The sequence below is a fragment of the Pristiophorus japonicus genome, chromosome 10, assembly GCF_044704955.1.
Source record: "Pristiophorus japonicus isolate sPriJap1 chromosome 10, sPriJap1.hap1, whole genome shotgun sequence".
In the NCBI taxonomy this organism is placed as follows: Eukaryota; Metazoa; Chordata; class Chondrichthyes; family Pristiophoridae; genus Pristiophorus; species Pristiophorus japonicus.
The window spans coordinates 199539195-199553962 of record NC_091986.1 but is presented as its reverse complement, the minus strand read 5'-3'; the positions used below and the strand labels follow the sequence as shown (position 1 = coordinate 199553962).

At 43.1% G+C, this 14768-nt stretch overlaps 1 protein-coding gene across 4 annotated transcripts in view; it reads right to left on the bottom strand.

Annotated features, from left to right (window-relative positions):
• Positions 1-7771: 7771 nt before the first annotated feature.
• The window catches only part of rp2 (RP2 activator of ARL3 GTPase), a 34205-nt gene continuing 27208 nt past the window's right edge, over positions 7772-14768 (bottom strand). The window contains exons 5-6 of one of the 4 annotated variants that reach the window (XM_070892488.1): positions 12275-12377; positions 7772-11307 (exon numbers count right to left, since the gene is read on the bottom strand). In XM_070892488.1, the coding sequence (XP_070748589.1) occupies positions 12294-12377 (84 nt within the window). In that variant the 3' untranslated portion in view covers positions 7772-11307; positions 12275-12293. Of the gene's footprint in view, positions 12378-12889; positions 13115-14768 lie in introns of those variants that run through there. The other 3 variants (XM_070892487.1, XM_070892489.1, XM_070892486.1) reach the window with 3 other exon arrangements.

Genomic DNA, 14768 nt, shown 5'->3' with positions numbered 1-14768 from the left:
TGTCAATTGCTGGCTGGCAGCTTATTTGCCCATATTTTAAGTTAAATCTGCACATTCTTCTACATTATGTAAAGCTGGAAAAATGTAAATAATTTAACTGCAAAAAGGAAGGGTGCAAAATGAGTGCTGAAAACCAATGGTAACAAACATTGAACAATCAAGCCTCAAACCAAAACATATCACTGAAGGCTAGAATTAACTGGCAGAACTTTTGACTTGTATAATTTTGACTGCTGTATTTTCCTCTCTTCTGTTTGTGTGCATTCAAGGGTTACAATAAGCCAAGGATTTCTGAGCTGAGATATTTGATCCCAAATGGCAGTGTGATAACTGCAGAATTCTGGCATAGCTCAAGCAGGAGAATTTATTTCATTCATCAACTTTGATGTGACTGCAGATAGATAGAATAAACTAGTTATAAATAACAAAAGTCAAAATTTCCAGCAATCATCTTCCCAAACCAATTTAAAACCGAGTTGAGAAGGAATTTCTTCTCCCAGAGGGTTGTAAATCTGTGGATTTCTCTGCCCAAGGAAGCAGTTGAGGCTAGCTCATTGAATATATTCAAATCACAGATAGATAGATTTTTAACCAATAAGGGAATTAAGGGTTATGGGGAGCGGGCGGGTAAGTGGAGCTGAGTCCACGGCCAGATCAGTCATGATCTTGTTGGGTGGCGGAGCAGGCTCGAGGGGCTAGATGGCCTACTCCTGTTCCTAATTCTTATGTTCTTATGTTCTTATTAATGTTGGGGAAGTCCAGATCCAGGGGTCACAGTCTGAGGATAAGGGGTAAGCCATTTAGGACCGAGATGAGGAGAAACTTCTTCACCCAGAGAGTGGTGAACCTGTGGAATTCTCTACCACAGAAAGTTGTTGAGGCTAATTCACTAAATATATTCAAAAAGGAGTTAGATATAGTCCTTACTACTAGGGGGATCAAGGGGTATGGCGAGAAAGCAGGAATGGGGTACTGAAGTTGCATGTTCAGCCATGAATTCATTGAATGGCCTACTCCTGCACCTATTTTCTATGTTTCTATGTTTCTATGGACACTGGCGGTAGCCAATCCATCATGAGTAAAAAGATGTTTGAGAGACTGTGGTGCAACAAGGCATTCAGACCAGCCCTGAGCCCCTTCCACACAAAACTGAGAACGTAAACCAAAGAGCTTATCACTGTCCTAGGCAGTGACATGGTCAAGGTCAACTACGAGGGTACGGTGCATGAACTGCCACGCTGGATTGTCCCGGGTAATGGCCTCACACTGCTTGGAAGGAGCTGGCTGGGCAAAATCCGCTGGAACTGGGATGACATCCGAGCGCTATCACATGTCAATGAGGCCTCATGTACCCAGGTTCTTACAAATTTCCTTCCCTTTTTGAGCCAGACATTGGAAACTTTTCCGGGGCGAAGGTGCGGATCCACTTGGTCCCAGAGGCACAACCCATTCACCACAAGGCGCGAGCGGTACCTCACATGATGAGGGAGAGAGTGGAAATCGAGCTGGACAGGCTGCAACGCGAGGGCATCATCACCCCAGCGGAATTCAGCGAGTGGGCACGGTCAGGATTTGCAGCGATTATAAAGCAACTATTAATCGTTTCTCGCTACAGGACCAATACCTGCTACCTAAAGCAGAAGACCTATTTGCAACGCTGGCAGGAGGCAAGATGTTCACCAAGCTCGACCTGACTTCGGCCTACATGACGCGGGAGCTGGAGGAGTCTTCGAAGGGCCTCACCTGCATCAACACACACAAGGGACTGTTCATCTACAACAGATGCCCGTTTGGAATTCGGTCGGCTGCAGCGATCTTCCAGAGAAACATGGAGAGCCTACTCAAGTCGGTACCACACATGGTGGTCTTTCAGGATGACATATTGGTCACGGGTCGGGACACCGCCGAGCACCTACAAAACCTGTAGGAGGTCCTCCAGCGACTGGATCGTGTAGGGCTGCGGCTGAAGAGGTCGAAATGCGTCTTCATGGCAACAGAAGTGGAGTTTTTGGGGTGAACGATCGCGGCGAACGGCATTCGGCCCACAGACACCAAGACAGAGGCTATCAGGAATGCGCCCAGGCCACAGAATGCGGTCATTCCTGGTACTCCTCAACTATTTTGGTTACTTCCGACCGAGGTTAAGCACTCTTTTAAAGCCCCTACATATGTTATTGCGTAAAGGTGAGAACTGGGTATGGGGAAAAAAACAAGTAATTGCTTTTGAGAAAGCCAGAAACATTTTATGCTCCAACAAACTGCTTGTATTGTATAACCCGTGTAAAAGACTTGTGCTAGCATGTGATGCGTCGTCGTACGGAGTCGGGTGTGTATTACAACAAGCTAACGTTGCGGGGAAGTTGCAACCTGTCGCCCATGCTTCCAGGAGCTTGTCTTAAGGCCGAGAGGGCCTACAGCATGATTGAGAAAGAGGCATTAGCGTGTGTTCAGGTTAAAGAAAATGCATCAGTACCTGTTTTGCCTCAAATTTGAGCTGGAAACCGATCACAAATCCCTCATATCCCAGTTCGCTGAAAACAAGGGGATAAATACTAATGCCTCAGCCTGCATACAAAGGTGGGCACTTGCGCTATCAGCGTATAACTATACCATCCGCCACAGGCCAGGCACCGAGAACTGTGCGGATGCTCTCAGTCGGCTACCATTGCCCACCACGGGAGTGGAAATGGCGCAGCCTGCAAACTTGTTGATGGTGGCGCAGCCCGCAGACTTGTTGATGGTCATGGAAGCGTTTGAAAATTATAAATCACCCGTCACGGTCCACCAGATTAGGACTTGGACCAGGCAAGATCCTCTGCTGTCCCTAGTAAAAAACAGTGTAATGCATGGGAGCTGGGCCAGCATCCCCGTTGAAATGCAAGAGCCAATCAAGCCGTTCCAGTGGCGAAAGGATGAGCTGTCCATTCAGGCAGACCATTCAGGTAGTGCTACCAAAAAAGGGCAGGGAGACGTTCATCTCGGATCTCCACAGCACACACCCGGGTATAGTAATGATGAAAGCGATAACCAGATCCCATGTGTGGTGGCCCGGCATCGACTCTGACTTAGAGTCCTGTGTACGGCAATGCAGCGTGTGTGCTCAGTTGAGCAACGCGTCCAGAGAGGCACCACTAAGTTTGTGGTCCTGGCCCTCCAGACCATGGTCAAGGATCCATGTCGACTATGCGGGCCTGTTTCTCGGTAAAATGTTCCTGGTGATGGTGGATGCTTTTTCAAAATGGATTGAATGTGAAATAATGTCAAGAAGCACCGCCACCGCCACCTAAGGGCCATGTTTGCCACCCACGGCCTGCCTGACATACTGGTCAGTGACAATGGGCCATGTTTCACCAGTGCCGAATTTAAAGAATTCATGACTCGCAATGGGATCAAACATGTCACCTCGGCCCCGTTTAAACCAGCCTCCAATGGGCAGGCAGAGCGGGCAGTACAAACCATAAAACACAGCCTTAAACAAGTCACAGAAGGCTCACTCCAAACCCGCCTGTCCCGATTACTGCTCAGCTACCGCACGAGACCCCACTCGCTTACAGGAGTGCTCCTGGCTGAGCTACTCATGAAAAGGACACTTAAAACCAGACTCTCACTGGTACACCCCAACCTGCATGATCAGGTAGAGAGCAGACGGCAGCAACAAAATGTAAACGATGGTCACGCCACTGTGTCACGGGAAATTGATCTGAATGACCCTGTGTGTGTGCTAAACTATGGACATGGTCCCAAGTGGATCGCGGGCACGGTGATACCTAAAGAAGGGAATAGATTGTTTGTAGTCAAACGGGACAATGGACAAATTTGCAGAAAGCACCTGGACCAAACGAGGCTGCGGTGCACAGACTGCCCTGAACAACCCACAGCAGACACCACCTTTTGAGAGCCCACAACACACACCCAAAGGATCAAAGACACCACGCCAGAGCAGGAAATTGAACCCATCACACCCAACAGCCCAGGCTCACCCAGCAGCCCTGCAGGGCCAACAACACGCCAGCCCAGCAAGGGCACAGCCAATACACCAGAACAGACATTTGTACCGAGGCGGTCCACCAGGGAAAGAAAGGCTCCCGACCGCCTCACCTTGTAAATAGTTTTCACCTTGACTTTGGGGGCGGGGGGGACGGGGAATGATGTCCTGTATCTGTAAAGCATGCACTCCCATGTTCCGCCACCAGGGAGCGCATCCCCTGAAGTCCCAAGGGATCCCAGCATCCCTTGGGAGCACTGTATATAAGCCGGCCCCTAAGGCCTGTTCCTCACTCTGGAGTGTCTTGTTAACGACTGAGGTCACTGTTACTTTAACCTCCCTGAGTTAGGAACACAATAGTCATGATGAGCGTTCTGTGCCTCGGGGGCTGCTCAGATCTGCTCTCCGGTGCCTGGTCCAACCAAAGGTGGGGGCTTGCTCTGCCTCTGAGCATGGGGGATGTCAATCGCTGGAGGGATGAAGTCTTCCTAATTCCAATGAATCTTTGAAGTAGCGTTGGTCCATCACCTGAAACAATCCACAATGGTAAATTGTGCACCGTGCCATCATGGGATACACTTACATCCGCACTACCAACAACTTATATCAGTTCCTTGGTGTAGGTGCACAGCTTTGCCTGAACCGGGACCAGCTTGGATCGTTCGGCTTGATCGTTCCATAGCCTCCCAAAGGCTTCCTGGTTCATTACTGACTGACTCGCCCCGGTGTCCACTTCCATGAAGATTGGAACGCCATTTATCTCGACTTCCATTATCACTGGAGGACAATCTGTGGTGCAGGTATATACTCCATAGACTTCGTCCTTCGACTGAGCTGCCTCTCTAGCCATCCCCTCGTAATCCACGCTGGATTCACAGCCATCTGCTGAGTCCTCTTCCACGTGGTGAGTAACAGCTCTTTTGCACATTCGCTGGAGGTGGCCCTTTGTGCTGCAGCCTTTGCACACATAGTCTCTGAACCGACACTGATGAGCCCTGTGATTCCCTCTGCAACGCCAGCATGGTGCTACTCGACTTACGTTTGCACCCCTCGGCGGACTCTGAGTTAAAGGACTCGGGGGCCTGTACGCTCTGTCCTGGGCAGATTCATATTCAACAGCTCTGCCTGTGAAAGGCGCCATTCTATTTATAGTACTTGCCGGGTTTGAGTCCTGAGAGTGAGTCATCATCTGTTTGGAGCTGCAGCTTGAGGTCATGAATGCCTGGCTGATGCTGATGGCCTTCTGCAGAGTGACTGTGGTTTCGGCAGACAGTAGCCTGTGAAGAAGGGCCTCATGACCGATGCAATTACAAAGACGTGCCGCAACACATCAGCGAGGGATGCGCCAAATTCATACGGTCCTGCCAACCTCCAGAGGTCGGCAGCATACTTCGCGATTTCCTGGCCCTCGGGGCGATGGTGTGTATAAAAATCGATGCCTGGCCGTGAGGATCCTCTCCTTCAGTTTGAGTTGGTCCCGAATTAGCACTTTCAGCTCCTCGTATGACTTGGTTGTTGTTGCAAGTCCCCGGTGAGGCCGTAGACCACGGGTCCACAACTGGTCAACAGGAAAGCTCTACGCTTATCTGCCACTGTGGCCAGATCATCGCCTACCAGGTCGTTTGCTACGAAATATTGGTCGAGCCGCTCCATAAAGGCTTCCCAATCTTCACCCTCTGAACTTTTCTAATGCAACATTTTTGCGTGAAAGTTCATATCTCGTCGCCAGTTGTTGTCTTTAATACTCTTATAAATAACTCCATGAGTTCTAGTATTGTACTTGAGCTGTTGTGACCTTGGTCCCATTTATTGCAACTCCAGAGTGGGCAGCCTTTTATACTGGGCCCTGCACACCTATGCAGATGACCCTCAGCTCTCCCACTGCAGTGGCCTCTGGTGGCAAACCTTGTGACTACAGTTAGTAGACATGTTCTACATATATGACACTTTTGTCAACCGTGGCTGTTTTATTTGGTAAGTCGAGCTCTTGCCTCTTGCCCTTTAGAGATATATACTAGTCCTATATGGTGCAAAACAAACATTTTGGAACATCTCCCACTGTTCATCTGTAGTTTTATCCAATAACCGTTTTGACCAGTTTGCTGTCATCACTCTGACAGTCTCATCCGTTAAAATTAGCCGTACCAAATTCTAGAATCTTAGTAACTGCCGATGTTCCTCCTTTTCAAACCTAACATTGAATTCGATCAGAATATTATTTACTGTAAGCTAACATTTATCCAAATCTGGATCATTAGTAAAAGCTAGTATGACCGGACCGCTTGTTGGTTCTAGAACATATCGCTACAGAAAACTATCTTGAATCCATTCTAACATGAGCTACTCTGCTCTTCCCAATCTATATGAAAATTAAAAGTCTCCATTAAAATAACTGCTTTTGCTACATGCCTCTCTGATTTCTGAATACATTCTGCCACTTCATTGCTGCCATCAGTAGGCCGAAAGACAACTCCCATTAGTTGTAATTGCTCTATTATTCCTCAATTCTAACCAGAATCTCTGCTGATGGCTTTTCCTTGTCTCGATCCTCTCTTAATAGTATCTTTAATCAATAAGGGTACCCCTCCTACTCTTCCAGTTTCTCTATCTTTTCTAAAGACCTTATAACTAGGAATATTTAACTCCCAATCATAACCAGCTTGCAGCCTTGTCTCAGTAATAGCCACCATGTCATACCCTCCAAACTGTAACTGAGCCTCTAATTCACTCATTTCTTATATTAATTAGTATATAAAACTCTTATTTGGGCAAGAGACCCATACTTGTCTTTCTGTCCTGATGCTATTTTTCTCTCGCCATTTAACTTAACATGTTTCTTATGTGTCACGCCTGCTGTAACTACTTGAGTTATTTTAGTATTCCCCTCATCTGGATTAATTAGGCAACACCTAGCACAAAGTGAATGGGCCAAAAATCCCGGCCTGGCCAGGTGCATACGAAGTGCGCACGGACCCGGTGAAGCCTTACAAAAGCCGGTTTTCGGGGTGTGATGCACATAAGCCGAAAAGTGGCTTTTCTGATCTGTCAAGATTTCTCCATACAGATTCTCCGCAACTCACACCCAGCGAATGTCCTTCAAATGTTTACGCCTGGTAAAAGCAGGTATATAGCTTACTTTTACCAGCGTAAGAGTGTTAAAACATATAAAAATTAAACTCATTCTTATATTCAAAATCCTGTCCATTAAGGGAAGTTTATTTTTAACACTATTAAAACACAAAAAAATTCCAAAATTATTTTTTCTAAAACATTTAATTTCAAGTATGTGAGGTGTTTTATTTATTTATTATGCTGTGTTTCAGGGTTTTTTCTCATCAATAGTAATGGAAGTCCGCACGAACAGAGCTCCCATTTTTATCAATGAGAATACTGCATGGTGATTGGTAATCTAGGCCCACGTGACTCCAGCTTGTACGTGTGTACCTCGAAGGCATCTTCCCATGCACTGTGCAGCGAATCTCGGCCTCTGACTGGAATCCTACATTCCTCCGGGACCACCAGGTACTTTAGTAGATTTTTTTCTTCGGGACAGAGGCGTTTGTACGAAGGCTCTGACCCCAATTTCCACCCCCCCCCCCCCGTGTTTTTATTAAGATCACAATTTAACCCCCCCACTTTTCTATTGAGGGGTTTGTTGATTTAAGTCTGTACACACAGGACAAATGGTTTGGAGTGTTATTTTCAATTGATTAAAATCAAGGCAAAAAAATCCGATTTTCCAAAAACACTAAATTACAGTATAGTAGTGTTTAATAAAAACCAGTTTACAACAAATACTAGCAAAAATAAAGTTACATACAAATTGTGTAATTTACAAAATTACAAGCAACACTTGATTAATTTGCTGACAAATATGCAGGCTAAATACTGATGAAACCACTTCACATCATTAGTTTCTTCTACTGCTTGCGGAGCATATTATGTTCCAACAAAAATCAATGCAGTTTTTATGCTCCTGTCTTCCCTTCACAAACTGATCTTTAAAAAGAAATAGTGCAGCAGATTCTCTATAGTCAGACATCCAAAATGTGTCCTATAGAATGAATGTTTTATTTTTATTTTGTATCTGCCAAGCCAATTTGAGATATAGGGAAAGAGCGGAGGGGTAGTGGGATTAACTGGATTGTTCTTTGAAAGAGTCTGCGCCAACCCAATGGGCCGATTGGCCTCTTTCTGTACTCTACTATTCTATGAAACGTGTATGTTATGTATTGTTTTGCAATAGTAATTTGGAGCATCCTGGATTATCTGAACCATTCCACTATACAAAGCAGTTTTGGATGGGACATCAAAGAATTCCCTTGGTTTCATTTAATTTTAAGCAGTACTTTCTAAATTAGCAGCAATTAAAGTTGAAAATGAGCTATCTTTTTTTTAAAAAGCTGACTTACCTTTAGGAATCCATTTTTTCCTCAATAGAATTATATTTGAGACTACAATGCATTGGAAGCCACATCTAATGCACAATTTCTCATTAAACAACTTCACTTTTGTAATCAATAGCAACACTGAAGTACTAGAGGTTCTAAATGTACATCACGTTAGCACACTCGTACTTTCATTAATAAGGAGTACTGATTTCAAGTGTTACAGCTTTAGAGGCATCACAAGTGATCTCAATATCGCTGTACTAGGAATGGGGGAAATTAAGGGGAACAAAAGTCACACTGCCCTCTCCCAATTGCTGTCCAATGATCCCTACTCCCAAAAAGCCATTTATTGGGGACGGGGTCAGGCTCAACTGTGATGATCTCGGCTCACAGATGAAGATTGACCAATGTATGAAGAACTAGAGACTACCAAAATCTGTGGAACTATATCCTGGCAATGCAGCACTACCCTTTAGGGGAGGAAGATCAGAAATCAAATGTATAAAACATACACACACAATTTTGGGGAATGGGAAGGACATCTACAAGTGACCAGCTGGATTTTATCAACATTCGATAGGACAAAGCTGTGTAACTAATCATATAAAACATGTCAATTCTTCTCGAATATTAACCTGTATTTTTTTTTTAAGCATTAATGAGGCATGAACCTCTTGCATTCTTCTGTCTTAATAGTTTCAAAGATTGCTAGTAGATTACTATTTGCATGTTCCGGGAGCAAAGGAATGATGACATTCTATCAAAAGACTGGTGTATAAACAGACATTCAAATCTCAGCCGGGTGCAATGACTCCAGTTTTGCTGGAACCACAGCACCTAGAGTTGAATAATGGAAGGATTCAATAATAGAGAGAGGGAGATAAATAGATATATCCTAGTATTTGTAACTCAATTACATTTGGGATCAGGGAATACAATGCAAAAATATTATTTAGGAGACATATTGAGGAAGGTAGAGAGAAGAGTTGCACATGTAACTGATAAAATAAATGGCCTGTTCCCAGTCCCTGCCTTCTTGCATTATCCCATACCAAGAAGGTTCCAAACGTTACATTTTTTATTAATCTGGGTTAATCATACATAGGCTCTCCTCTCCCACCCCGCTGGAGCAAAGAAGATTAAAGGAGTGACCCAATATAGGTCTTCAAGATTATAAAGAGACTTATGATAGGGTAGTGGTAAGACTTGCCATTGTTCTGTGAGATGGTAATGAGAGCACACACATTTACAATAGTCACACAAAGAAATAAAGACAATTTTATAAAGAAATGTCTCTCCACAGAATGGTTAGAATGTGAAATGATATGCCACAAACTGTTGATGCAGTGTACTTGCGTTCTTTTAAAAGGGAATTAGACAATGGCTTGAAGAATAGGAATATTAAATTGTGTAGGGAACAAGCAGGAGAGTAGGATTAGACTTGCTGGCACAGACTTGATGGACCAAATAACTGGGTTCTGTGCTAACACCATCTATGAGCAGAGAGAGAGTTCCTGTAGCAAATTTAAATGTTCTCCATTGATGTAATTACAGGTATTCACTGGTGCTGTCTCTGCACATGATTGCTGGGAACTATACCATTGTACAAACTAACTTTTATACTGGAATTCCAAGACTGTAGCAAATTACTTGAAGATTTTAGTACTGTGCACCATGGATGCATTTGCCATTTTGGTTTAGATTGGGTATATTTTGAGACGAATAGCCTCAATGCATTTAAGGGGAAACTAGATAAACACGAGGGAGAAAGGAATAGAAGGTTATGCTGATAGGGTTAGATGGAGGGTTGGGAGGGGGCTCATGTGGAGCATCAACACCGGCATGGACCAGTTGGGCCGAATGGTCTGTTTCTGTGCTGTACATTTCTCTAATATAATTTTTAAAAATCTTTTCGGTTAATTATGCCAGAACTAATGTTGAAGCAGGAGCACATCAACAAAATTAGCTCATCAGATTTTCGGTAAAGGAGTTACATGAAAAATCCACGCATTTTAGGGATTAGTAAGGAACTATTTTTAAAGACACCGTTGACCTGCAAACTTTATTCTGTTACGTAAGGCAAGGAAATAGAATTAAAATGTTACGTGAGCAAACAAAAGACAATGAAGCCAGGATTACTATGAAATCGAAGAGGCATGTCAACTTTTATGGAGATTGCAATTAAAGCAATGCCGACAAACCTAAAAATGTGTGTCATTTTGGCCAGTATATAAATCAATTTTACACATAAAAATAAGGATGGTCAAAGCTTCTGGTCTCAATTTTTTTGTATTCTCGCCAGCTACCCAGGTTTGCCTCTCGACTACAGACTCCCAATCTCAGCTGGGTCATTAGCAATATGACCACAGGGGCACATTATTGCACCAAAAGAAAGAGGGACAAATCTCTCTGTAGTACTGTGGCATTTACTAGTAACTGTAAAAGGATCATCAATAGTGCCAACTGCAATGGGCCAGTTTGCCCAGCCTTGCATGCAATCTTATTCCCCGCCACCCTTTTAACCTTGGTTAGTAGAGGTAAGTTTTGTTTGGTTACATTCTAAAAGATTCTTCCTTCTTTTGTGACTTCAGATTCTTTGAATTAATCCTTAAAAATACAATTCACAATGTCCAACCTACAGTATGTACATTTACCGACAGGAAAAATAGTTTAAAAAACAATTTACTAAAAACAATTATTTTATATACAAAATATTGATTACATGTTTAAAAAAAAAAGTTAGTACAAGGTTGTAGCAATGAAAAAATTCACCATTTACCACAAAAAAAGGTTTAAAACCATGGTCACATTTGCAAGCTAGAGTTTGTTGTAACAATAAGGAATGTCTCAATGTAGGTCGATCTGAGAAGCAGTTTATACAGTAAATCTTTTCCATTAGTTTTCATCATGAACTAGTCCCCCCAAGTTCTCCTAAAATGTAAAATGACATTATAATAGAGAAAGTTATAATCTGGCATACTGTTAAAAAGTTCACATCAATTGTATTAAAAACATTCTAAAATTGACTTTTAAACTATTATATTTTTCAGACTGCAATAAGAAATCTATTAAATGTGTCACATTGTGCTCATACCACAAATGTCCCTTTCCTGGTAAAAGATAAAAAATACTTAAAACAGATCTCAGTTGATTGGGGAAGACAAGTCTTGTGGCGGGCAGGGGACGAGAGGACTTTTTGGTGGATACATGCATCAATTTTGTTGCCAACATGGACACCCTCATGTGTCCATTCCTGCTAATGTTACAGGTTTCCCAACCTGTCGTTTGGTTACACCCAGTGGTTGGGCAGCTTCATAGTGGCTCAGCTTTTCATTTCAATCAAGCTTTTCGTCACCTCTCTCAAAGCCTCCTTTCTTGGCGCAGTGACCATTTTCTACACGCCTATCTGGGGAAACCATGAGAGCGGTGTTGTCGTTTACATTAAAGACCCTAGATAAATGCAAGCTGTTGCTAAAACTGCAGTGATCCAAAAAAGGGAGACGAACTTGACTCAAGAGCCGCCAAGACAGTTTGTGAGAGGGGGAGCAGGGGGGGAAATAAATTAGGCAAATATTTTATTCTATGACGACATCAAACAAAAAGTACTCCAGAAACTTGTTTCCTTTAAAGGATTCTTCCTTACTAAGAACTCTTTCAGCAGAAGAGGGCAAAGGAATGAACAGAGTTTAAAATAGGTGTGGTACAAATCTGCTGAAAATGCTTTGGTTATACATTTTGACTAACATTACTTTGAAAACAGTTGGACAATGTTACATTCAGGATGTTAAATCTCAAGAACTGAAACACCCGTACTTCACAATACTACTCATTTCCAGTAGTTCAATGCTAAGATATTCTACTCAATGGGACAATAACCATGTGCAGATTAGATATTCACATGTAACCAATGTTCATTTTCACATTCCCATCTGTATATCAGCGAAGTTAAAGAAATTGTCCACATCTTGAGACGCTGAAGACTTGCTATCAGAAACAAAGACCTGCTTGGCAAACAGAAGTAAAAAAAAACACTTTGTAAGCTTCCATGCCTTAATTAAGATGCTATTAAAAATATCTGTCAGCAGGATGCAGCAACAAATTGTAAGTCAGCACCAGAATAAATGGAGTCAGCTGCGGCTCAGTGGGTAGCACCCTCGCCTCGGAGTCTGAACATTGTGGGTTCAAGTCTCACTCCAGGGACTTGAGCACAAAAATCTAGGATGATACTCTTGTGCGGTTTTTCGGATGCGACGTTAAACCGAGGCCAAAAGATCCCATGGCACTGTGTCAAAGGAGAGCAGGAGAGCTATCCCCGGTGTGCTGGCCAATATTTATCCCTCAATCAACATCAGAAAAACAGATTATCTGGCCATTATCACGTTGCTATTTGTGGGAGCTTGCTGTGCAAATTGGCCGTCGCATTTTCTACATTACGACAGTGACGACACTTCAAAAAGTACTTAATTAGCTGTGAAGCGCTTTGGGACGTCGTGAAAGGCGCTATATAAATGCAAGTATTTATAAAACAGCATACCATTCTAGAAGCATTTAATTTTTTTTTTAATTCAGGAAAGGTTTTTTCTTTTCTATCCAATATGTTCATGCTATTCTGTGGCAGATGTTAGCCATTTGTCATATACAAGCCAAGTGGGTTGAGTATTCGCAGGATATTCAACACTGTGCATGATTCAGTTTTCAGCTGATGCCCGCATTGTGTATTTTCCAATCCAAGTCCAATCTGTGAGATAGATTTGTGGCAATAAGAAAGCAGTTGCAGCGACAGCTGCAGCCTACACTAATCAGTCAAGAAGTACCCTGAATGAACAGTCACCCGTGCCATCTTCTGTCAGCAGGAAGCCAAGTTCACCAGGCCCTCACATCAGGGGCTTTGGCAAAGAGGTGGACACGTCTCAATGCCCTTCATAAGAACCTGGATTAAACAACTGATGAGTAAGCTTGGTACACAACACTGGAATTGAATGCCTCAAACATCCAGGTGGCTGGCACAATGCAAGCTGCCCTGTGTTCGTCTTTCCACTATGCGGAAGACAGACATCAGTTATATACAGTTGAGCAAACTTAAGACTTGGGACATCAGCTGCTGGAAGACATTATCTGCAGGTCAAGCAAGACATCACCAGCTCATATCGCCAGCGTTTGGTTATGATTGCGTTGTAGACAGACAAGCAGTTGTTGCTGAAACTCTAGGAACAGGAGTAGGCCATTTCGGCCCTACAGCCCGTTCTGCCATTCAATGAGATCATGGCTGATCTGTGACCCAACTCCATATACCTGCCTTTGGCCCATATCCTTTAATACCTTTGGTTGACAAAAATGATCAAGCTCAGATTTAAAATTAATTGACCTAGCATCAACTGTCGTTTGTGGAAGACAGTTCCAAACTTCTACCAACCTTTGCGTGTAGAAGTGTTTCCTAACTGCACTCCTGAAAGATCTGGCTCTAATTTTTAGGCTATGTCCCCTAGTCTTAGACTCCCCAACTAGCAGAAATAATTTCTCTACACCTCCAACTGGTGGAAGCACTGTTCTGGGAGGGACGATGTTGTGCGCCTGGATGATTGTGCTAATGCAATCTCAATATTTTAGTGAGTTGATCTGCTCAACATGCTGCTCATGAAGTGCTCTTTGTACTTGTCATCCATCTAGGAGGGCTCAAACCCACATTTATTGGTTGTCTGATGAGCAGATAGTAATTTAAAAAGATGCAAAGTAAAAAGCTGGGAATAAAAAGGAAAATCGTGCAGACATTTCTCCTGGTCATGGACTGAACTCAGTGCACAACTATCAAAACATCCAACAGTCCTGACAGAAGGACAGGACATTGCAATCAATATAAATGGGGTCAAGAGCCAAAGAGATGGATTTTTAGAGAGCACATGGATAAAGAATAAGGTAGCAAGTAGGTGGGTTTGACCAAAAAGATGTCTTTTGTGCCTCAGAATTCTATATTCGAATGTACGAATATAAAACACACAGTTGTGGATCTCTCATGTGCAGAGTTGGATTCAAGTGGTCAGAGCCAAATTAAAACAATGTGACCAATGGTCAGCCATTTGATCACTGGTATTCATTGATTGCAAATTCAGCTGCTCAGTTCAAAGCATCCTTAAATCCAAAGACTCATGCTTTTAGTCACACTTTACTCAACTTGTATATGACATTAAGTTCCCAGAAATGTTGACACGTTTTGAGCAAAAGGAATCCACTCAGCTCAACATCTGAGCAAGTGCAAGTTATTTATTACATGACAATATCTTTCGTGGCGAGATTAGTCACGATCTTTAACAATGGACATTGTGAATAAGTCCCTGAATGGTATGCCCAAGTGAAAATGAGTCTGCAATATGCTCTTCGTTCCCAAGAATTGCCTT